At 50.8% G+C, this 21,736-nt stretch overlaps 6 protein-coding genes across 6 annotated transcripts; 5 read left to right on the top strand and 1 right to left on the bottom strand.

The window, feature by feature from the left end:
- Positions 1 to 2,254: 2,254 nt before the first annotated feature.
- Positions 2,255 to 3,105, top strand: A1O3_01220 (GTP-binding nuclear protein GSP1/Ran; the record flags this gene model as incomplete). The annotated part of the gene is made up of 4 exons (XM_007731368.1): positions 2,255 to 2,323; positions 2,418 to 2,510; positions 2,560 to 2,713; positions 2,768 to 3,105. 4 exons carry the CDS (start codon positions 2,255 to 2,257, stop codon positions 3,103 to 3,105), a joined length of 654 nt encoding a protein of 217 aa, XP_007729558.1.
- A 996-nt stretch (positions 3,106 to 4,101) lies between these two features.
- On the bottom strand, positions 4,102 to 5,859 carry A1O3_01219 (uncharacterized protein; the record flags this gene model as incomplete). Its single annotated transcript, XM_007731367.1, has 1 exon — positions 4,102 to 5,859. One exon carries the CDS (start codon positions 5,857 to 5,859, stop codon positions 4,102 to 4,104), a length of 1,758 nt encoding a protein of 585 aa, XP_007729557.1.
- Positions 5,860 to 7,385: 1,526 nt separating this feature from the next.
- A1O3_01218 (uncharacterized protein) lies at positions 7,386 to 8,753 on the top strand (the record flags this gene model as incomplete). The annotated part of the gene is made up of 1 exon (XM_007731366.1): positions 7,386 to 8,753. One exon carries the CDS (start codon positions 7,386 to 7,388, stop codon positions 8,751 to 8,753), a length of 1,368 nt encoding a protein of 455 aa, XP_007729556.1.
- Positions 8,754 to 10,203: 1,450 nt separating this feature from the next.
- Positions 10,204 to 16,621, top strand: A1O3_01217 (uncharacterized protein; the record flags this gene model as incomplete). The annotated part of the gene is made up of 2 exons (XM_007731365.1): positions 10,204 to 15,660; positions 15,710 to 16,621. 2 exons carry the CDS (start codon positions 10,204 to 10,206, stop codon positions 16,619 to 16,621), a joined length of 6,369 nt encoding a protein of 2,122 aa, XP_007729555.1.
- A 1,948-nt stretch (positions 16,622 to 18,569) lies between these two features.
- Positions 18,570 to 19,076, top strand: A1O3_01216 (uncharacterized protein; the record flags this gene model as incomplete). The annotated part of the gene is made up of 1 exon (XM_007731364.1): positions 18,570 to 19,076. Exon 1 carries the CDS (start codon positions 18,579 to 18,581, stop codon positions 19,074 to 19,076), a length of 498 nt encoding a protein of 165 aa, XP_007729554.1. The 5' UTR covers positions 18,570 to 18,578.
- Positions 19,077 to 19,638: 562 nt separating this feature from the next.
- On the top strand, positions 19,639 to 21,453 carry A1O3_01215 (uncharacterized protein; the record flags this gene model as incomplete). Its single annotated transcript, XM_007731363.1, has 1 exon — positions 19,639 to 21,453. One exon carries the CDS (start codon positions 19,639 to 19,641, stop codon positions 21,451 to 21,453), a length of 1,815 nt encoding a protein of 604 aa, XP_007729553.1.
- Between the last annotated feature and the right edge of the window lie 283 nt (positions 21,454 to 21,736).

Genomic DNA, 21,736 nt, shown 5'->3' with positions numbered 1-21,736 from the left:
AACGTCGAGAGGCTGGAGGATATGAGATGAATGAGGCGGCATACAGAGGGTAATAATATCGTGCTCCTTACAATAGAGCTCAAAATCGGTCGAGTGGTGGCTTTCGTGCCCGTCGAGCACTAAGAGACGATATTTACCCGTCGTTCGCGGTTTTGTGTGCTGATCAAAGTGCCGGATCCATTCTAGACCTCTCTCGTTCGTGGTCCAGCCGTTAGGAGACGTGGCGATAACCCAGTTAGGTGGGAGAGAGCTGTTTTGGTACCAGGTGGAGAGATGGTATTTACCCGAAACAATAATAAACGGCGGAACCGTCCAGCCCAGCGCGTTGACGCCCTGAATCACTGTCACCCATTCTCGATTGCCAGGCTGGACCAACTTCGCGCCCGAGCGCCTTTCGGCACTTGTCACGACCATGCCTGTCGAGATCATACCCATTAGAAACCCGGTCTCATCAAAATTGTAGATATCCGCGTCCATCACGCCATATTTTGCGACCATATTCTTTACGAGCGCGAACCACGCGCGAATCACGTCGGGATCTTCACATTGGGCCCTCTGATAGTCGTACCGACGAAAGAAACGCGTCCGGAGCTCTGGTCGTCGCTTAACAAAAGTTGGACGCCCATCGCTTTCCGACGGGCGGCGCGTCGCGCTCCGCCAGTAGTCGGTTAGCCATATCTTCCACACCACCGAGTCGGAGAGGGTGCGATCGCGCATCGAGGTCGAGAGTATACTGAACAATCGTGTCCTCTTCGAGGGAGGTCAGGTTTCGTGAGTTGGGTATGCTATCGTATCGAGATTGGGTACCCTTGAGTCGCGTACCCAGGGTAGAACGAGGGACCGAGTAGAGTTTAGCTGCCTCTCGAATACTTAGTTTTGGGTTTTTCTTGATAGCTTGTTGGGCAAGGATCAACTGACATTCATTTGAAGATATATTTAGCTTTGGTGGTAGAGTAATATCTATTTAAAGTTGATGGTCGTGATTTTGAGGGAAAGTGGCCAGCTCGCTTATCTGGCCAGCTCGCTTATCATCCACGTTAATATTAATATTATTTAAGATAAACGTGTTCTTTATATATATAAAGTACTAATTTAATAAAAGATTATCTAAAAACTATAATAACTAGAGTTCTTTATTCTTAAATATAATTAATAAGTTTATTAACGCGCTCTTAAACGAATAGACCTTAATAATAATAACTTAATCGCGATTTTTAGAAGTCTTACGATAAAAACGCTTTATTAAGACTCTTTCTAAGACTCTCTAGTTATTATAAATATCTATTTCGAGTTCTAACTCGTCGAAGTTCTAGATATCGCTCGTATAAATATTATAAGTCTTAAGAACGCGCTAAAAGTAATTAAAAAAGATTCTTAGAGTACTTAAGAAGATATTCTCTATATATAGATATTTAATCTTTCGATCTATCTTTAATTATATATTTAGTTAACGCTAGAGAAAGCGTATAATCTAATTATAGTCGTCTAAAGAAGATTCTCTAGAGACTGTTAAGAGAAGTCCTATAAACTCTCGTATCTATATAAAGATAAAAGAGGCTTCGACGATATTAAGATCCATAATCTATTATACGAGAAGTTACTCTTAAGTATAAGATAAAAGCTATTATATCTCGCGAGTCTATTAACGAGTATTTCCTTCTCTTAATCGACGCGTTAAGGTATAGCGGCTAATATTAAAGGCGGTAGCGGCGGTATTAAGAGAGGGATAGTCGCCGCGTTCGTACGCGCGAATCGCGTCTTATAGGGTTTACTCGGATATAATAGGTATATTAAGATAGTTATAGAATAATATATACTATAATTAGTTAAGAACGAGTTACTTAAAGTTGTAGTTACGCGTGTTGGTGGGTATAATGAACGGTTGTGCACTACGTAGGCTGTGCGTTACGAGGTGGTCCGACTTATCAATGTATCGATTAGAACGAAACCTCTGGAAACTTGGGTCTGCCCGCCTTACACGTGACCGCGGGTGTCACTTGTATCGGTGCCCAATCTTTTGGTCCCCCAGCAAACAGAGTCTTGGCACATGCGACTTCCTGAAAACAATCTTTCCGCCTCTTCACTTGCGCAGCCTCCACCTCACTAAATACTTCAGATCACAATCCCTTTCCTTCTTCATCATCCCCGCGCCAGTGTCACAGGTCCAAATACCGTGGCATCATTGCAGTTGTAACTCTTGCGCAACTCCCTATCCGCGTTTATTCAACTCCACAACAACAAGGTCACAATCACGATGGCGGAAGCTGCTCAAGCCGTGCCAACCTTCAAGCTTGTGTTGGTTGGTGATGGTGGCACAGGAAAGGTATGAAGCTGCTTGGAAACATCTTCCGAGCCTCGCTGGCTGTTGGCGTAACAACTCCATCTGGCGGAATCGGTCTCACTAACGATGTTGATAGACCACCTTCGTCAAGCGCCATCTGACCGGAGAATTCGAGAAGAAGTACATCGCGACTCTCGGTGTCGAAGTTCATCCTCTAGGCTTCTCAACCGTACGTACCACATATCTCACACGCAGGGTCACGTCTAACGCCGATCTAGAACCTTGGTCAGATTCAATTTGATGTCTGGGATACCGCTGGCCAAGAGAAATTTGGCGGTCTAAGAGACGGTTACTACATCAACGGCCAGTGTGGCATCATCATGTTTGATGTTACTTCCAGAATCACCTACAAGAACGTCCCCAACTGGCACCGTATGTGCACATCTATCTATGGCCAATTTCTTCCAGACTGACAAAATCAAACAGGTGATCTTGTCCGTGTTTGCGAAAACATCCCAATCGTCCTGTGCGGAAACAAGGTCGACGTCAAGGAGCGCAAGGTCAAGGCGAAGACCATCACGTTCCACCGCAAGAAGAACCTCCAATACTACGACATTTCGGCTAAATCCAACTACAACTTCGAGAAGCCTTTCCTCTGGCTGGCACGGAAACTAGTCGGCAACCCTCAACTTGAGTTTGTTGCTGCGCCGGCTCTCGCACCTCCCGAGGTCCAGATCAACCAGCAACTGCTTGATCAGTACCAGAAGGAGATGACCGAGGCTGCCGCAATGCCCTTGCCGGATGAGGATGACGCTGACTTGTAGACGGCCACATCCAATGGCTAGGTTGGTTGTGCCCGCACCCTGCCTTGTCACATCTACAGGGTCAGTTTTGTCAATGCGGAATTGGTTCAGTGAAACGACAGAAGGGTTCGTGTTGTTTCCCCACCAAACATGGACGTGACGAGTTTGCCGGAGACGGAGTGTGTCAGAACGTGCAACCAGGACGGGAGAACAGGGGTGGTGTCTCATTTGCACAAGTGAGACCAATAGTGAAGACTTGCATCCATTCAGCGGCAGGCCTTGAAGTGGTAACGACATGAGCGAACGAACAGACAAAGAAAGGTTGTGCTTCTCTCAATGCAAGAAAAAGCCACAGCTCAATTACACGATAAAGTTCCTTTTTTGTCTTGTCCTGGCACGTCTAGACTAGCACGATAGCATAGCGAGAATCAAGACCATTTGACTAAGCCCACACTCCTCGAGCCAGCAGCAGGATGTATCATTGCCCGAGAAGCACGTATGCGCCACAGCTGAGAAGAGACTTTTTAGACACACTCCTCTGCTCGTCGATTTCTGCAATAACAATGTCTATGCGGACTCTAGGAAATGTATAGATCTTCTTTGCTCTTACTGTCATCCTCATCTAGTGCAGAGGAAATAAAAATCTTTGCGCCCTGGAGAGCGAGGATTCGGAATTCAGCAAGATCCGCCACGTTGCCCTGCGCAGAGTGCATTTTGCGAAACATAAACGTTGGACCGCGCGCTCGTTCGCCCAAAGACAACCCGCTCAAAGAAAACAGACTCGAGACATCCCGTGCTCTATCCCAAACCCAGACCCATCTCTATTTCTGTGTAACTAAATTCAGGGCCCTGTCATCCCCGACTCCGGTCATGTCGTGAAGTTCGCGTTCAACGGAAACCATCCTGAATATATCCGTTGGTCTTTTCTATCATTTCTATGCCGTGACGTATTAAACCTTTCGAATCGAGCAATACAACATCCAGCCAAACTTGAGAAGGGATCGATCAGCCAGCCAGTCAGTCCGCAAGCGGCACAGGAACGAATCTTTTCTCTTTACACCGTTCGGTCAAGATGTCATCTTCATCCGCAGCGTCTTTCTCATGCTCCGCAGCTTTGGAGCTCTGAGAACACTTGAATGGTTCGGGCTCCAGTCCAGTGCCGCGCATCATGCTGAGAATAGCCCTCACGTTCAGGGCAATAATCTCTTCCGGCTCCTCGGCTTTGGTGAGATAGCGAACCAAGCGGGGGAACAACAGACCAAAATCAGACTGGGAGAGATGGGCGCTGGAGGGGACGAGGTACATTTTCGGATGAGATGGGTGAGCAGGTCTGGAGGCCCGCTCAGGTCCAGATGGGAAAGAAGACGAAACGGAAGTTGTGGAGGACGCTGGGCTAGGGACGTCGCTGGGGCCGGGAATGGGGGACGGCGTGCGGCTGGGAACGGAGGATGTCTGCGGCGATGACGCGGATGAGACATGTGGTGAGGTAGAGATGGAGTCGGACTGAACATCAACATCTGCACTTGTTTGAGAGGAATTCTTGGATGGCGGCGCAGAAAGCGCCGTAGTTTTGGTGAGTTCTTCCCGTTCCTGACGAGAATTGGAGCTTTCGATCCGACCCTCCAGCGTTGTTGTGGCCTCTGCTGGGCTGGGTGACAGGGCAGCTCGCATTCGATAAAGCAACTCGGTGTGTCTGTAGAATTCAGCAGTCACGATTGCGACGACAGTCGGGGTTGTCTTGCCGCTGTCAGTGGGATCTTGGTCGTAGCATGGCAGTGGCTTCTCGAAGAGCCATCTTGTCTGCTCTGCGTGTAGGGGCATGGCCCAGAGATCCAGCAGCGCGATGGGCGAGCCCGGAGTGATCTGACAGACAAGATCGAAATTCGATGTGGGTTTGTACAGGGGCTGCCAGTCCAGATCGTTTTCGTAGGGTGTACCCTCTAGAGAGGGCGTGGACTTGGAGTAGTACACTGACTTCACCAATTGGACCATAGCACAAGCACCAAAGGAATGTCCGGCCCACGTAACTCGACCCGGCCGTAAGTCAAGTTTGTTGTTCCAGGACAGGGAGTCTGACTTTGCCGTCATGCTGTCCCTGGCAGCATAGTTGGAAAACTGTTGTCCGCCCGAATTGAGCCGGGTCAATACGGTGAACAGTTGCTCCAGTTCCCACACCCGGATCCGTAGCTGGGCGTTGCGAGAGGTAAGGACATCGGGAGTGGGAGTGTGCGGGTATCTCTGGTAGCCGATCGAGGTCGTCGTTCCGTCCGCAGCGCGGATGAAGGTGATAGGGGCACTGCCGTCACGATGTTCTGGAGCCACACACACGATGCCAAAACTTGCGAGTGAGGTGCATATTGCGCTATATGTGTTAAAATTGCCTCCCAGGCCGTGAGAGAAGACAACCACCGGGTATTTGGAGGACGGATCCCGGGGCAGGAGAGGTGTGTCGGGTGTGGCAGGAAGTTTGGTGTAGTTGAGGAAGAAAGGAAAGCTTGCGACCAAGGACGACAGCTTGGGGCTTGCCCCCATGAATGAAGCGTATGCTTGACTCCAGGCCCGTTGTGGTTGCGGGAGCCATGGTTCAGAAATCTTGGAGGTGGCGGTCGAGAGGGTCGGATAGAAGATGCGGAACTTGAGGGTTGAGATCTGAGGATCGGGGACGGGCGTAGGCAAAGGAATCTCTGAGATAGGGATTTCCCATTCTATCGTGCCAACTTTGTGCGGTCCTAATGGCTCAGGAAGAGAAGGAACTGGGCTCAGCCACGAGATCATGGCGATAATAGAGAGGCAAGGTCAACCCGCCTCGTGATGGACCGCCTTCCCGATCTGACAAAAGTCAAAATGAAATCTACAAGGCAATAAGAAACAAACGAAAGGCTGTAACATGTATTGAGTCTATAAACCACGGATGAGAGGTGAGTAGGTGGCATCAATCCGTATATGAGGGACGGAGTAGATGTCGCGTGCCCACCTGCGCGGTGCCATTTTTTTCCCACCGGCGACGCCGACAATGTTTCAAGCGCAGTTGATGTCATTATCGATTTGACGAGACCAACGAGAGAACCCGCACAGCCCGACAATGTGACTGGTTGCAAGTCGGCGGATATCGAGCCCGGTATCTCAAGATGATTGGGGCTTGTTGCAGTGGGAGGGATTTCCCAGTTCAGTCCTCCGTACGTACGTAGCACCTAATGAATTAATTGGTGGCGAAGCAGAGAGACAACCAACTGGCTGCCCAGCTTCACCAATAGTACCTGAATAGCCGAGGCACAATGGCACGTGACGGCACGTGATGGCACGTGACGGCATTCTGAGGACGCGAAATGCCAGTGCTGAGTGCTGAGGCGCGCAGGCTGCGCTTGAAGGGTTTGGTCAGGCCTGAATTGAGGAGAGCATGCGAGACAGTTGAATTGCCCAGATAAATAGGGACTGTGATAAGACAATTGCCTGTCTTCATCACCGAGTTTCTGTCATAATAGGGACCACGGATACTGTAACAAACATGCGCGCCCAACGCGCCATAATATTTTACGCGGACCCCAGTTCAGGGCCCGACGCGGTGCGGACCGTTTACCACCTAGTATTCTTCTGTAGGCATGGAAGGAAACAACCATCATGCAGAATATTGCTGTATACCTATTCACTCTATACTCCCTGGCTTGTTTTCAATGCCCGCCATTATCCAGGACGGCGCCCTCTGCCGAAACTAGAACTCCTGACACGATAGTACGGAGTACAGAGTATACTAACTTACCCTCCTCCCTCACGAGAATGTGGCGCGAATCAGCCACGAAACAACCACCACCTGCAGCTCAACTTGCAGCCGTGGCCCTAAACCCAGTCAACCACCTATAATCACGTTGCTCTGTGCCTTGCGCGCTCCAACGACCGCGCAACGCTCGCGATATAGCACCATACTATGTATGCAACACAATTCCTGCCATCTGCATTCGCCGGTCTCTCTCTGTCGGCAAATGGCTCAGTTATATCTTCTCCCCTCCCACGAGGTAGGTTCTCACGTATGTCCCCATCTTCTCTGCCTGGGCGTGTCTCTCCCCCCAGGCAACCAGCTTCCATCTTGCCCTCTTTCCATTCATCCAGCAGCAATTACCAGCTTCCCATGAGGTAGCTGAGCTTCGTGTCTCTGCCTCCTCTTGTTCTTCGGCACTCTCCACTCTGGTGTAATCGAATGGTGTTCGGGAAATACGTGCCTTCTTGTTCGTCCGTGGCACAAGGACCTCGATTTTTCACAGCACAGCAACGAGTTCATATCAGTCAAACAATGTCCCAGGTCAAACATGTCTTCAATCGCCTTCGCAAAATTCTGGCGGACCGATCTCACCCGCGAATCCTTCTTGTCCTGCCTCCCCAAGGATGATCAGCAATCGCTTCGGCTGGTGTGCAAAGGCTTTGCTCACGACGTCGCTCCGATCCTGTTCAAACACCTGCAAGTCCAGTTTACTACCAACACCTTTTCGCGCAGGGCGCGGATGGCTGCCTTGGACAGGATCGGCCATCATGTGCGGACTCTCTCATTCGCCATGCCGCACCACTCAGACACCTTTCTGCCGCCTCTTCTAGCTCCGGGCACACTCGAAGAAATCACCTTCCAATACGAACCACATCTAGTCAGCTCTAGGCCAACATCATCGTCCAGCTCCTCGTCCTGTTCGTCGTCCAAATATGGCTCTTGGGAGATGAATGACCTGCTGGTTAAGCAATATCCCCCTTTGTTCCACGCCGCAACCAATGTCGATTCCTTCTTGCGGGCTCTCTCGGCCATGCCAGACTTACGTCATCTACATGTGTCGTGCCTAGGCCAATCTGCGGGTCAAAGGTACCGCAAGGATATTGTTGACTATGCATTGGTTTCGCTGAGACTGGCCGTGGAGTGTGCGAACCCGCCGCAGCTGGAGACGCTCACCCTAGCGCCTATTCACCCGGCCGCGTTACTCTACCTTCGATCTCACCTGAGTATTGGGTCTTCTCCTGCCTCGTCCCGGGTTTGGCGCCGCATCAAGACGCTAGCCATTGAAATGGACAGCTTCGAATATGGTCGCGACCAGCCGTCGGATCATCTCAAGATCTTGCACAGCTACTTGCAGACAGTGCCATCGTTGGAACATTTCAAGTTCCAATGGCTGGGCAACAAAGGACCTTGTCCACTTGCCCTCCACGTGGAGCCTTGCACTTCACGCCCCACGTCTCTGGACTGCTCAAATGCATGTCCCAACGCGAGTACAAAATCCTCTTTCAGGCCTATCAAATTTCGTCACCTGAAATCAATGCAGCTTCGAAATGCGAGCTTAGATGCCAGTCAGGCCTCGGGCTTTATCATGTTGCATCGCAAGGTTTTGCACGAGTTTCAATTCGATCAATGCCACCTCCGATCAGGTACTTGGGATGATGCTTTAGCTCCTTTAACCCGCATCGTTGGCCATGACGGCTGGAAGCAGAAACAAGAAGAGGTCATGGATATCCCAATCATGCTCAGCTCCGTTGATGAGAAGAGTGAGATGGAATGTGTCGAGGGGCGACTCTGGGATGACATCTTCCGAAAGCATAAAGGTTTCCGAACTCTCCGTAAAGTCAGTATGAGAACAAAAGAGATGGTGCCTGAGCAGGTGAAGCGTCTCTTGAGAACTGCGAGAGTCACGTGGCATTGACCGTCTTAATGGACAGTCTAGGGCCTATACTCAGATCCCACCAGGTGGAGGAGCATTGCCGCCATGCGTGGAGACCTAGTATTGAAGAAGATGTTATAGCTTTTGCGGGTGCTAGCTCCCAAGGTAGGTACCACTCCAGGGCGGCGGCATGATTTGCAAATAACATAATTGTATGAAACATGCTTCTGACGACAGCATTAATGACTTGGATTTCTTCTTGCGGTTGATCTGTTTGGTGTCTAAGGGAAGATTCAACCACCGAGGGAAGACATGAATACAAACATAAAGTGGAGGGATCCATAATCAGAGACAGCGGAGAAGCCAGCCTATAAATATAGCACGGCTGACGCGTCGCCGTTGAAACGGTTTGCACCGGTCCCTCATGCCATCTTCATGACAACACCTTTCATCAGGGTTGGGAACTTCTAGGTAGGATTGACGTGTGGACATCACAAATGAAACAGTAGTCGGCTTTATGATAGAACATCTCGTAACGTACGAGTACTGGGTAGGAGGGGCTCAAGGCTAAGGGGCGTTTGGCGTTAACTGGCAACATCGATGCCATGGCTTAGGAGGCCCCTGAAACCTGAAATTCGGCAGATGGGAGGTCTGCCTTACAGTACTGCGTACTCCGTTAATTACTCCGTGCACGTCCACAGCGCAGGCTAGAAAAGCCTACCTAGACACCAAAGGGGTCCCAAGTGCCTAAGCCGCGCGTCAGAGCATACAGTACTAGGTACCTAATGAGCCAAATTGTACGGATATATACGATATACCATTAATGTACTCTGTACAGAGTATTCTGTACATACAGGTAGGTATGCTTCAGCACCCTATATCCCGTACTAAGCAGGTACCAGGCACCTTACCTACCTAGGTACTAAGGTACCTAAACCACCTGAAATCCTACTACTGTAGTTAACCCCGATGCCAAAGGGTACATACCCTCACGCAGTCAACTCTGATGGGGCACTGGGTGCAGCTGTACGAAGTCTTAGGGTAAACCCGCCCCCGGGCCTAAGCCTAAGGGCCCAAGCCCCTAAGCCCCCAACCTGCGCCACACTCTTTCTAGACATGTGGCTCTCCTGCGTCTGACAACCGAGACTTCGACGCGAACTCATGAACTACCTAATACTGCTGTGTTCCTGCAAACAAATAATTCTCGCCTCGACTTGTCGCTCAGTCGCACTTCTACTATGAGCCTCAACATATCATCCATTCGTTTTCACCTTTGACCATTGGCCCGGCGCTCCACTGCGTTGTGGAACTTGAAATTCGAAACCTCAGCTCGATCGTGACCGCAGCATTCGCTCGTTTCCCACCAGCCTTCGCACCCTCTTCCCAACATACTCGTGGACGATTCGCCTAGTCGCAACCGTCGAGATGTCCTGCAGCCCTCCGATGTAGCTGATGCTGTTCGATTTCTGCCTCTCCTGAGGTCTCTCAAAAAATGTCTTCGCGCGATAGAACGCCGCCAAAGGCGACCGGCCCCCCGTCTATACCTCTGCAAGATCTCTCCAGGCCTCCGGACGATTCATCCCCCAGTTCTAATGACCCCGGAAGTTCTGGACGGGGGATTTTTGGTCATGGGCATGGGCATAATCGCACCCGGTCTTTACTGACGGGTCGGCGGACTCCCAACTATGAGCGCTTGGAAGAGGAGTCACCCACAAGAGGTGAAACTTCGTTCGGATCTGTTGGGTTTTCATCAAGAGGCGGGAGCAGCAGAGACTTTCCTATCGAAGACGTCGAAGGGTTTGCAGCTGCTACAGTCGGATTGGAATTCCCTCAGCCATCCACACCTTCTAATATAGCGATGCGACGGCCGACCATCGTCACAACCCCTGCCGGTGAAGATCTCAACGATCCCGATGCTGAGAGTATGTTCTCACCGCCAGATACTGACACAACTCCTTTGACGGAGGGCCGCCGTCTCACGTCTTCTTTGAGGACTTCCAGTTCCACTTCGAGAGGTCAACGGCACGACAGACAACGGAGGTCCAGCGTTCGATGGACGGATGGCGAGTCCCCTTCGCTGCTGCGTGGGCCTGGAACTAGGCTAGGCGATGATCTTCCCACACTTGATATACATGCCGGCTTGCATCGAAAATTGAGCACTGGAAGTGGCATTAGCCGCCTGGCATCCTCAGGTCGGCGAGAGTCTAGCGAACGCTCAAGGTCCTTGTCACCCTCTCCGTCACCAATAGCTAGGGCCAACTCAATGCTCCGAGAGATATCACAACGTGTGGTCAATTTGAGTAACGACTCGGACATGGTTGAACGAAGTATCCGTCGCAAATCATCTGTACGAGAGCATCGGCGCCCAAGCACCTCGGCTTCTCCTGCCCCGGACGAAGAATCGGCACCGCCACCCAAATCACCTCTCGAGAAAGTCCCATCCGTCGAGGCGTCGTCATCTCCAGTCTTTCCTCTCCGTCATCCAAATCCTCTCCTAGGAAAGACATGGGGCATTTTTGGCCCCGATAACAAACTTCGAAAATGGCTCTGCGAAGTATTGGTCCATCCTTGGATGGAACCGACCATCTTGGCCTTGATCGTCGCTCAAACGGTTTTGCTCGCCGTAAATGCCGCATCCCATGCCGTCTATCTTCAGACGAGGAGCAAAGCATGGGGTAGTAACAGATTCGATTACGCCATCTTTGCATTATTTGTCGTGTATACTCTTGAGTTGATTGCCCGGACAATCGTTTCAGGGTTCATATCGAACCCTCGTGAGTTCAGCACGATCGACCGGTCTCTGGGGCTGAAGAAGGCTGTTCTGCAGAAAGCGCAGACGCTTCTGGCCCCCCAACATATTCGAGATGTGGCACCAACGAACAACGATGTTCCAAGTCAACCATCAATTGTCCGCACGTTCACAGGCGTCCCAGAACCTGGCGGTCCTGGCCACACTAAACAGCAGCAACGAATTCGTCTCGCGCGACGGGCCTTCCTCAGACATTCATTCAACCGTCTCGATTTCGTCGCTGTTGTCTCGTACTGGATATCCTTTGCGATGCAGATAGGCAGAGTTGAAGACAGCACCCATGTCTATGTTTTCAATATGCTGAGTTGCCTTCGGATCCTGCGACTATTAGGGCTAACAGCCGGTACCTCTATCATTCTTCGCAGTCTGAAAAAGGCAGCACCCCTTCTTGTCCACGTGGCGTTCTTGATCGGCTTCTTCTGGTTGATCTTTGGCATTATCGGCGTCCAGAGCTTCAAATCAAGTCTAAGACGTACCTGTGTTTGGGTCGGCGACGATGGTTCTGGGCAGAACTACACTCTCAACCTAGCTCCGGACAACGTGCAATTTTGTGGAGGATACCTGCATGCCGTGACGGGCGAGCCTATGCCTTGGCTTAAAGGTGATGGTCAAAACGGGACCGGTACTCCTAAGGGCTATTTGTGTCCGCAAAACTCGGTCTGCATTGAGGGCTCGGAGGGTCCATACAATGGAACTGTTAGTTTCGACAACATTGCGCAGTCTCTGGAACTCGTATTCGTCATTATCAGTTCCAACACCTTTTCCGATCTTCTGTATTATCTCACAGACTCCGACTATCTCGCCGCAGCGCTCTTCTTCGCTGCAGGCATTGTCGTCCTCAGCTTGTGGCTGGTGAACTTGTTGGTTGCTGTTATCACCTCGTCGTTCCAGATCATCCGGGAAGAAAGCAAGCAGAGCGCTTTCACTGCAGAAAAGATTGACGCGCCGGTACTCAGCGAGGATCCGATGACGAACAGGAGCCAGCTAAAGAAACTGTTTGACAAGACACACTGGTTCTGGACCCTCCTTATTGTGTATGATCTCGTGGTACAGAGCCTTCGCAGTGCCCGTATGGGCGATGACCGAAAGACCTTTATCATGAACTCGGAAACTGTTGTGACACTACTTCTCCTTGTGGAGATTATCTTGCGGTTCCTGTCTGACTGGAGGCACTTCTTTCGTGGCAAACGGAATTTGGTCGACCTCTTGCTCGCCGTCGTCACCAGCGTTGCGCAAATCCCTCCTATCAGGAATTCAGGACAACCATATGCATGGCTCACTGCCTTTCAGATTGCTCGTATCTATCGAGTGGTCCTGGCTGTGAGGGTCACCAGAGAACTGGTAATGGTTGTGTTTGGGAATATCGTTGGGTTACTTAACCTGATTTTGTTCGTGTTTCTGTTCACGTTCTTGGCCGCCATCCTCGCGTCTCAGCTGTTTAGAGGCGACTACCCTTCGGTAGACCCCTCTGGCGAGACGATCCCCGTGACTTTTTTCGACATATGGAATTCCTTTCTTGGAATGTACCAAATCTTTTCTAGCGAGAATTGGACGGAGCTCATGTACAACGCGACCCAGTTCAACCTCATCTGGGACACCGCATGGCTTAGTGCAATATTCTTCATTTTATGGTTCATTATCTCGAATCTGATTGTGATGAACATGTTTATTGCTGTCATCCAGGAGAGTTTCGATGTGTCCGAGGATGAGAAACGGCTTCAGCAAGTGAAGGCTTTTTTGAAGCAGAAAGAGATCAGCAGCTCTACATCTGGAAATCTGTCCCTCACCTCAGTGTTCAAGATGGGACGAGAATCGATCCGGCATCGGGATGCTCTTGAGTATGGCTCAGCCACAGTGGAACAGCTGCTGAAGGAGGCGGTGGTCAAAGATTTTCTGGACGAGCAAGAGGATGGTTTGCCCAAACGTCCAACGTCTGCGCATCTCCCCCAACATATCTTGGTAAAGCCTGGTCTGCTCTCCCAATATTGGGGCAAAATCACGGGCCTCAACCACCACAAAGAACCGAACCCTTTCTATTCAAGCGCCACGACGATTCGAGCGAACGAGGAGTTTGATCCACGAGCTGCAGCCAAACAGGTGGTAACGACCACTGAAAACCGGCGGCGAGCGCAACGTCAATACCTGCAGAAGCACCCAAATTACAACGTGTCCTTGTTCATTTTCAAACCGCATAACCCGATCCGAAGATTTTGTCAATACCTCGTTGGTCCTGGACGTGGGAACGAACGTGTGGAAGGAGTCTCTCCGTACAGACCAGCCTGGTATGCATTCTCCGCGTTCACATATGCCGCCATTGTGGCAATGGTCATTCTGGCTTGCATTACTACTCCATTGTATCAGCGCGAGTACCACCAGAATAACAATGTGGACGTTACGACGTGGTTTGTCTGGACTGATCTTGGTTTCGCTGTCCTTTTTACAGTGGAGGCAATCATCAAGGCCATTGCGGACGGGCTCTTTTTCACCCCCCATGCCTACTCTCGGAGCGTCTGGGGCTTCATCGATGGTGTGGTCTTGATCACGTTGTGGATCAACGTTATCACAACCATGTTTCGAGATAACGGTGTCTCACGTGCGGTTGGTGCTTTCAAAGCGCTGAGAGCGTTGCGACTACTCAATATCAGCGACACTGCCAGAGATACTTTCTACTCTGTGATCATCATTGGTGGTTACAAAGTCCTTGCTGCTGCCTTTGTCTCAATGAGTTTGCTAATTCCCTTTGCGATTTTTGGGGTAAACCTCTTCAATGGGAAAATGCAGGCTTGCAACGACGGCGACTTCGGCTACAGTGCGCTGTCAAATTGCGTGGGAGAGTTCAACTCAACACCCTTCAATTGGCCTGTACTAGCTCCAAGGCAGGTGGCAAACCCATGGTTCAGTTTCGATGATTTCGGCAGTGCTTTGTTCATCCTCTTCCAGATTGTCTCTCAGGAAGGATGGGTTAACGTTATGTGGTCAGGGACGAGCATTACAGGAAGGGGACTCCAACCCGAACCCTTTGCCGCGCAAGGCAATGCCGTCTATTTCATCATTTTCAACCTCTTGGGTGCCGTCTTTGTGCTGACCTTGTTCATATCTGTTTTCATGCGTAACTACACAGAACAGACGGGCGTCGCATTCTTGACCGCGGAGCAACGTTCGTGGCTCGAACTACGGAAACTCCTCAGACAAATCTCCCCTTCCAAGCGCTCGATCGGCGAGACCAGCGCCAATTGGAAGAAACGATGCTACAACCTCTCGATTAAGAAACGAGGGAAGTGGCAACGATTCATCACCACGATATTGATTCTCCATCTCATTCTTCTCACCGTCGATTTCTATCCCGAGCCATCCTGGTGGGAGACGCTGAGGGAAGGTCTGTTCTTGGCTTTCACGATCATTCTGATTGCCAATATCGCGATTAGGATTTTTGGGCTCGGATGGCACCGTTTCAGACGCAGCTCCTGGGATATCTACTCGATTTTGGCCGTATCAGGGATTTTTGTCACTTCGCTAATAGCACTGGCGAAGGTCAACAGTCGAGGCTTTGATCAACTGCACAAGCTCTTCCTCGTGTCGGTCTCCTTCCTCCTCATTCCGCGAAACAATCAACTGGACCAGCTGTTCAAGACTGCTGCAGCGTCTCTCCCTCTCATAGCGAACCTCTTGGCAACGTGGTTCGTTCTCTTCTTGGTCTACGCAATTGCGTTTACTCAAGCATTCGGACTCACGCGGTTCGGGGAAAACGAAAGCAATAACGTCAACTTCCGAACCGTACCCAAGGCGCTCATCCTTCTGTTTCGCACGAGCATTGGGGAAGGATGGAACCAGATCATGGAGGATTATGCAAGCATCAGACCTCCTCTCTGCGTTCGAGAAGCTAGTTTCTTCGACAGCGACTGCGGCAGTTCAAACTGGGCGAGAGCGCTTTTCATCTCGTGGAACATCATCAGCATGTACATCTTCGTCTCATTGTTCGTTTCCATGATCTTCGAGAGTTTCTCGTACGTCTACCAGCAGAGCAGCGGAATGTCCATTGTGAGTCGAGATGAGATTCGACGATTCAAACACGCATGGGCAGATTTTGATCCAAACGGCACTGGATTCATCTCCAAGGAACAGTTCCCGCGTTTACTGGGGGTAAGACTTACCTTATGGATCTGTCGCTACGTCCACTAACAATCGATAGGAACTGTCCGGTGTCTTCCAAATGCGAATCTACGATGGTGATTTCACGGTGCGGAGTATCAAAGAGGACTGCTCCGTCCAACCTGGCGACCCCGTGAGACCCGGTGTGAGAGTGGTGGACGGAATTGATCTCGACAAGCTGGCGGAACGGGTCAACCAAATACCCGTGGCCGAAATCCGACGGCGACGGGAGCGAATGAATGTATTTTATCAAGAGGTCATGCTGACGGCCGATCCAGACCGGGGGATCCCTTTCACGGCGTGTCTCTTCCTATTGGCACATTACAACGTGATCACCGATTCACGTAGTCTACGACTGGAAGAATTCCTCCGACGGCGGGCGCGTCTTCAGAGGGTACAAGAGACGATTCGACGCGACACAGTGATGGGGTTTTTTGACACTCTGCATTGGTCAAGAAAGTTCAAAAGGGCGAGAGATATGAAGCGCAATTCGCGCCTTGGGGCGCCCCCCTCGCTTCCTGTCCCTGAGATCTTCATCGAGAATCCCGATGACAACCTTGAGAGCAGTAGCAGTACCCAGCCTCACGACTTTACTTTCTCAACGCCGACATATACGCCCAAGAAGGCTCCTAGCCTACCGCCTATTGACACATCATTTCAACCTCGGGACTCGTTGAGAAGTGCTTGGTCATTTGGCCCGGATGAGTCGCCTAGGGGCAGTCCGATTCGGTCACCCAGATTGGAATCGGTTGATACTTCATACTCTGCAGCAGCAAGAGCCTCGCCTACAACGCCAACACCAACATTGAGCCACAGCCGACAAGGCAGCAACGCCAGTGGTATTGGAGAGCAAGGGATTATGGAAAGCTTTGACGCCTCAGCATGGGGTGAAAGCTTACGAAGAAGCTTTACGACGAGAAGACCACGAAGCGATCGAAGCGAGCGCGAATGATATTCTATCTTGATGAGGCCGATGACTGACACGAGACCTTTTATTTCCTTGTGTTTTGTGTTGCAGATATTGAGCCCCGGGAGCTCAGGATGCTCGATGGTGATCAACAAAGCGATGGCGTCTAAGAGGCAAAAGAATTAGAAAGATCGACGGCTTGGCTCAGGATGCAATGTTTATGTGTTATTAGAACCCCTTAAACTGAGAGGTGATGTTCGCAAGTTTGATTCAATCGAGATGACGGAGTACATAGCCTCTGCTGGAGGGATTACCATGTCCAGCAGTAATGCCAGCCAATGAAACGGGTTGGGAGAAACAGAGTCTACGAAATAGTTGGATGCCATGTCGCGATGATCCGAAGAGCACTTCCGATTGCAGGTCTCTGATTGTGGGCAAACTAGAACTTAGAGATCCAGGGCTTGATGCGCGAGTGAAACAATAACACCAACGCGAACAGGGATGCTTGGAACTCAACCCTCCACCGTCACTGTTCAGAGGTGTTGGAGAAGCGAGAGACGTTCCTCCTCTTGTCTGGATGCATGTATACGGAGTACGGAGTATCACACATCGTTGTTGCACCACTTTGGCAGCTTCTCACTCCCTGCTGGTCTTTCTCGCTAGGAACATTGCGGCAATGGAGAGTATCGTATATCGGTCTAGGTCGAGACTCGATGAATCCCCCGGTCCTGAAACGCGGATCAGAGGACCATGCGAAATGAGGTAGCCACAGGGGCCAGCTTGGTTACGGTTTCGAGCAGGGATTTGGCGTTGCGACGGGCGAATCTGACGCGCGTGTGTTTCGTAAGTTCGGATATAATGGAATTATAGCTAGAAGCTATTGAGTAGCAACACTAGCTGCTCCGTACTCGGGAGGTACTCGGTAGGGATTATCGCTTCGGTCGATTTCGACTTGCGGGACTGGTGTGAGGAGACAAACCTGTAACATAGCAGTGTTAAGTTGGAAACAGGTCAGACGAGCACTGGGAGGAGCTGTTACACCACGGAGTACTCCGTAGACCTCAACGGCAACAGAAGAAGTACCTGGTACTCGTAGGTGGTGCCTGGTGCCTGGTAGAGTACACTGGTACAGAGTAAATCCTTATGCGCACTGAGCATCCAGTCAGATTGCTGCAACAACGCCGGTCCGTGGGAGGCACCAAGCAGCGGAACCAGGGTGACGGCGGGCCAGACTGGCAGACCGGGGCGTTGATCGCGTCAAAGCTGAAGGTGCGGGACACTAGCCTGCGCCATCCTCGCGTCTGCGCAGTCGACGCGGCGGGCTTGATGCCAGTGTCGAGGATTAGTGCTCTGCCATCCCGGTCTCGCGTCTGAGGTGCTGCCCCTCGATAGATTTGCAATCGTTCGTCAGAGCTTCGGGAGCATCTGCAACGAGAGAATTGCCCTTGAATGTTTCCAGTGTCCCAACAATGTTTCCGGGCTGGACGAAACGAGCGTCATCTGACTGTGCGGACGACGCCGTTGGTCCCTGCGAGCACGGCTCACTATAACATCTGTCACTGCTCGGGAGACAGAGGGACACATCCTTCATCTCTCCCTTTAGAGGAATGTCTCACTGACCTCTTAGGTGGCTCCCTTTCGCTCTTGGACCCTTCCCGATCGGCCGTGTCCTGACCTTTTCTTTCATCTGCCTTCTTTACAACGTTCTGTCGCTCGGGCATCTTTGTACCATATTTCCCAGGCAACTTGCAGCAAGCCCGTTCGTTCGTTCGTTGCCTCGTGCCCGCTTTCTCGAGCTATTGTTTAACAGACCACATTCTTTCGCTTATCACCTCACCCTCGACCTGCTGGCCAACGTCGAGCTTAATACAGGAATCGAGACCATTTTCTCTGTTTACATAAGACTTGGTTCAGCCCCCGAAGGGACATGGCGGTTGCACAGTTAGTCTCCATCTTTGAGGCTCTGAGTCTCAACCAAGAAGAAGCATTCATCGTTAAACCAATGTCCAGGAGATTTCACAACCATCCTTCCTCAACCTCCTCGCGAGTGCGGTTGTCTCTTCACACCATATTCAGTCATAACCTTCTCCATCGATCAACACCGAAGAATCCAAGTTCAAGCGCCATGAGCTCCCCAACGGTGTCTTCGTCATCCTCTTCTGTCCGACCTTCGCCGAGTGCATCCTACAGCAGCTTCAGAAGCCCGATCCGGGAGCTCAATACCAACGCGTCACCCGTCTTCGGTACCTCGTATGAGTCAAGCCCTACAAGCTATAATTATATTCGTCGACAGCCGTCGGCGATCGATCTTGCTTTGGAAGCAGAAAAATATGCCGACCACGCAGAACTCCTTGGACTCGGGCTTCTGGAACCGAGACCCAGAGCAAATACCACGTCGACAACATCCTCTTCGCAGTGTTCAATGATTGAGTTTATGCAGGAGACGATGCAGACACCGGTGGTTTTGGACGGGATCTTCGAAGTGTTGGAACGGGCATAATAAAGCCGCGGCAGCCCAACCTTGCGACGATTGGACAAAGTCAGATCCAGTTATCAAGCCTCTGTCAAGTCTTGTATAGGGGTGACGACTATTCTGTATGAAGGACGGTGTTGAGGGGTGACGACTGTTTGGTTGACAAAGTGAACGAAGTCTATGATTATATGTGTTTGGGTAGGATGTTCCATTCTTGGTAGCAGCTAAGGGAAGCTGGAACTTTCTTGTATTGAATTGGGAAGGATATGGATCGGATAGCACTCAGATAGGATATGATAAGTAGAGCGATACTTCAAACTTAGCAACGTGTACTATGTAACTTGACTGAAAGGCTCCCTCCCTCATTACGGTGCATCAGCCTTGCGCGACTTTATTCAGCCTCGTGCCCGGTTCTGCCAAGTGTCTACTTAGTAATAGCTTACATAAGTGCCAAGACTCGATTTTCCAATCCGGCCGCAGGTTTCTCACGATATGACATTCGGTGAGCCTCGCTGGCACAGGAGCCCTCTCAAAATTGGCGGTGTTCATTGAACGTTTTATCCGTCTTCATCTTGGGTCAGCGGTAGGTATGGAATCACAGCAAGAATCCTCCGATGAGGGCTCTATTGACTCCCAACTTGAGTGGGAGTTGGAGGAAGGGATCCCGCAGACCGACGACCCATTCATCCAAAAGTACTTTGCTGGGAGACAGGCACTGATAGAGCAGGAGAAGAAGCAGCGACATGACCGTCTTTTCAAGCAGTCTATGACGCCTATCGCCAAACAGGCAGCAAAGATCATGGCCTCCATTCGGCGGCGGGAGTTGAAAACCGTCTGGACGTCCGAGTTCGAGGAGAGCCTGATGGATAAAAATGGTGGTCACCTGTATCCTGGAATGATGTTCACTCTGGCACGAGATCGCATGGAAACCACTGAACTATGGAAGATCATCGAGCGAATGCCCAAAGGGGCTTTACTGCATGCTCACCTTGACGCTATGATTGACATTGACTGGCTCGTTGATCAGGCCTTAGGTGAGAAGGGCTTCTGTATCCTCGCACCTGAGGCACTCAGCAATAAGGACAAGCGTAGAACGGGGTTCCTGCAATTCCGCTACTACTCTGAAGAAGAGATCAAGAAGCAGAAGACCCCGGTCAATATTTGGAGTACGACTTACACATCGAATGCCCCTGTTCCTATCAGAGAGGCGCAACGCTCATTCCCCGATGATGAGACCACATTCAAGAAGTGGCTAATCAGTAGATGCACCATCACGGCAGAGGAGTCGTTGTGCCATCATCACGGCATGAATGCGATCTGGCGGAAATTCCAGAGTACTTTTGTGGTGATTGGGGGGATGCTTTATTACGAACCAATTTTTCGCCGCGCCATGGCACGATTACTCGAGCAATTGGCCAATGATGGTATCATATACGTCGACATTCGGACTGCCTTCAAGTTTGAATTTCGGAAGAAGGGCGAGACGCACGGCCAAGTTGGGCGGTTCGACGACTTCTTTGCCGCGTTTGGCGAGGAGATTGAAAAGTTCAAGAAGACACCGGCAGGGAAGAAGTTCAACGGCGCACGCATGATTTGGACAGTCATCAGAAGCATGGACAATCGAGCCATAGCCGATGCTATGAAAGAATCCATCCGAATAAAGAAGAAATTTCCCCATCTCGTTTGCGGCATCGACTTTGTCGGTCAGGAAGATCCGGGCCGAACTCTGAAAGACCTGACACCGATTATATTCTGGTTCAAAAAGACGTGCGCCGAAGCAGGAGTGGATCTTCCCTTTTTCTTTCACGCCGGCGAGTGCCTGGGGGATGGCGACAGCACCGACAACAACCTATTCGACGCAATCCTACTGGGGACCAGACGCATCGGGCACGGGTATTCGCTGTACAAGCATCCGCTGCTGATTGACATGGTCAAGGAGAAGAAGATATTGATCGAGAGTTGCCCGATATCGAACGAGATTCTACGGCTCTCGAGTTCCATACTGTCGCACACTCTACCGGCCTTGCTTTCACGGGGCGTATCTGTGTCCCTAAACAACGACGACCCTGCAATCCTAGGCCATGGCAAGAATGGCTTGAGTCACGACTTCTGGCAGTCATACATGGCCTTCGAGAACCTTGGGCTCGAGGGCCTCGGGACGATGGCGGAAAATTCCCTCAAGTGGAGCGCCATCGAAGACCAGAAGCCCGCAGAGTGGAAAAAGGCTATCACGGAGGGCTACATGGGCAAGGGTATCAAATCAAAGCTGTTGCGTGAATGGCGCTCGGAATTCGAGAAGTGGTGTCAGTCCATCGTGATGGAATATCCTCTAGAGGCCGACAGCGATGACGAGAATGAAGAGTCGGAAGAGGATGACGACGATGACGACGACGAAGAGGAGTGAAACGATGGCGATGAATCAGGAACATAGCGACGGCGTTGATTCAACCCACTCACCAGAGCCAAGAGCCACTGGTTCACTTTTGCCCTGCAAACTCACTTTGCGATCATTCCTGTCAAGTTGGGAACTTCAACTCCAGACAATGTGTAATGAGATTAATTAGACGTCTTTGTTAATCAATCGAAGTTCTGCGAGCGCTGATCCGAGGAGACATCGTCTGTGGCCCAAGAGACTGCTTAGGACTAGAACCTTATGTACGAACAGCACAGTGTTCCGTACATACATG

This window comes from Capronia epimyces, assembly GCF_000585565.1.
Source record: "Capronia epimyces CBS 606.96 chromosome Unknown aczIQ-supercont1.1, whole genome shotgun sequence".
Classification (NCBI taxonomy): Eukaryota; Fungi; Ascomycota; class Eurotiomycetes; order Chaetothyriales; family Herpotrichiellaceae; genus Capronia; species Capronia epimyces.
This window is presented reverse-complemented; position numbering and strand designations above follow the sequence as displayed.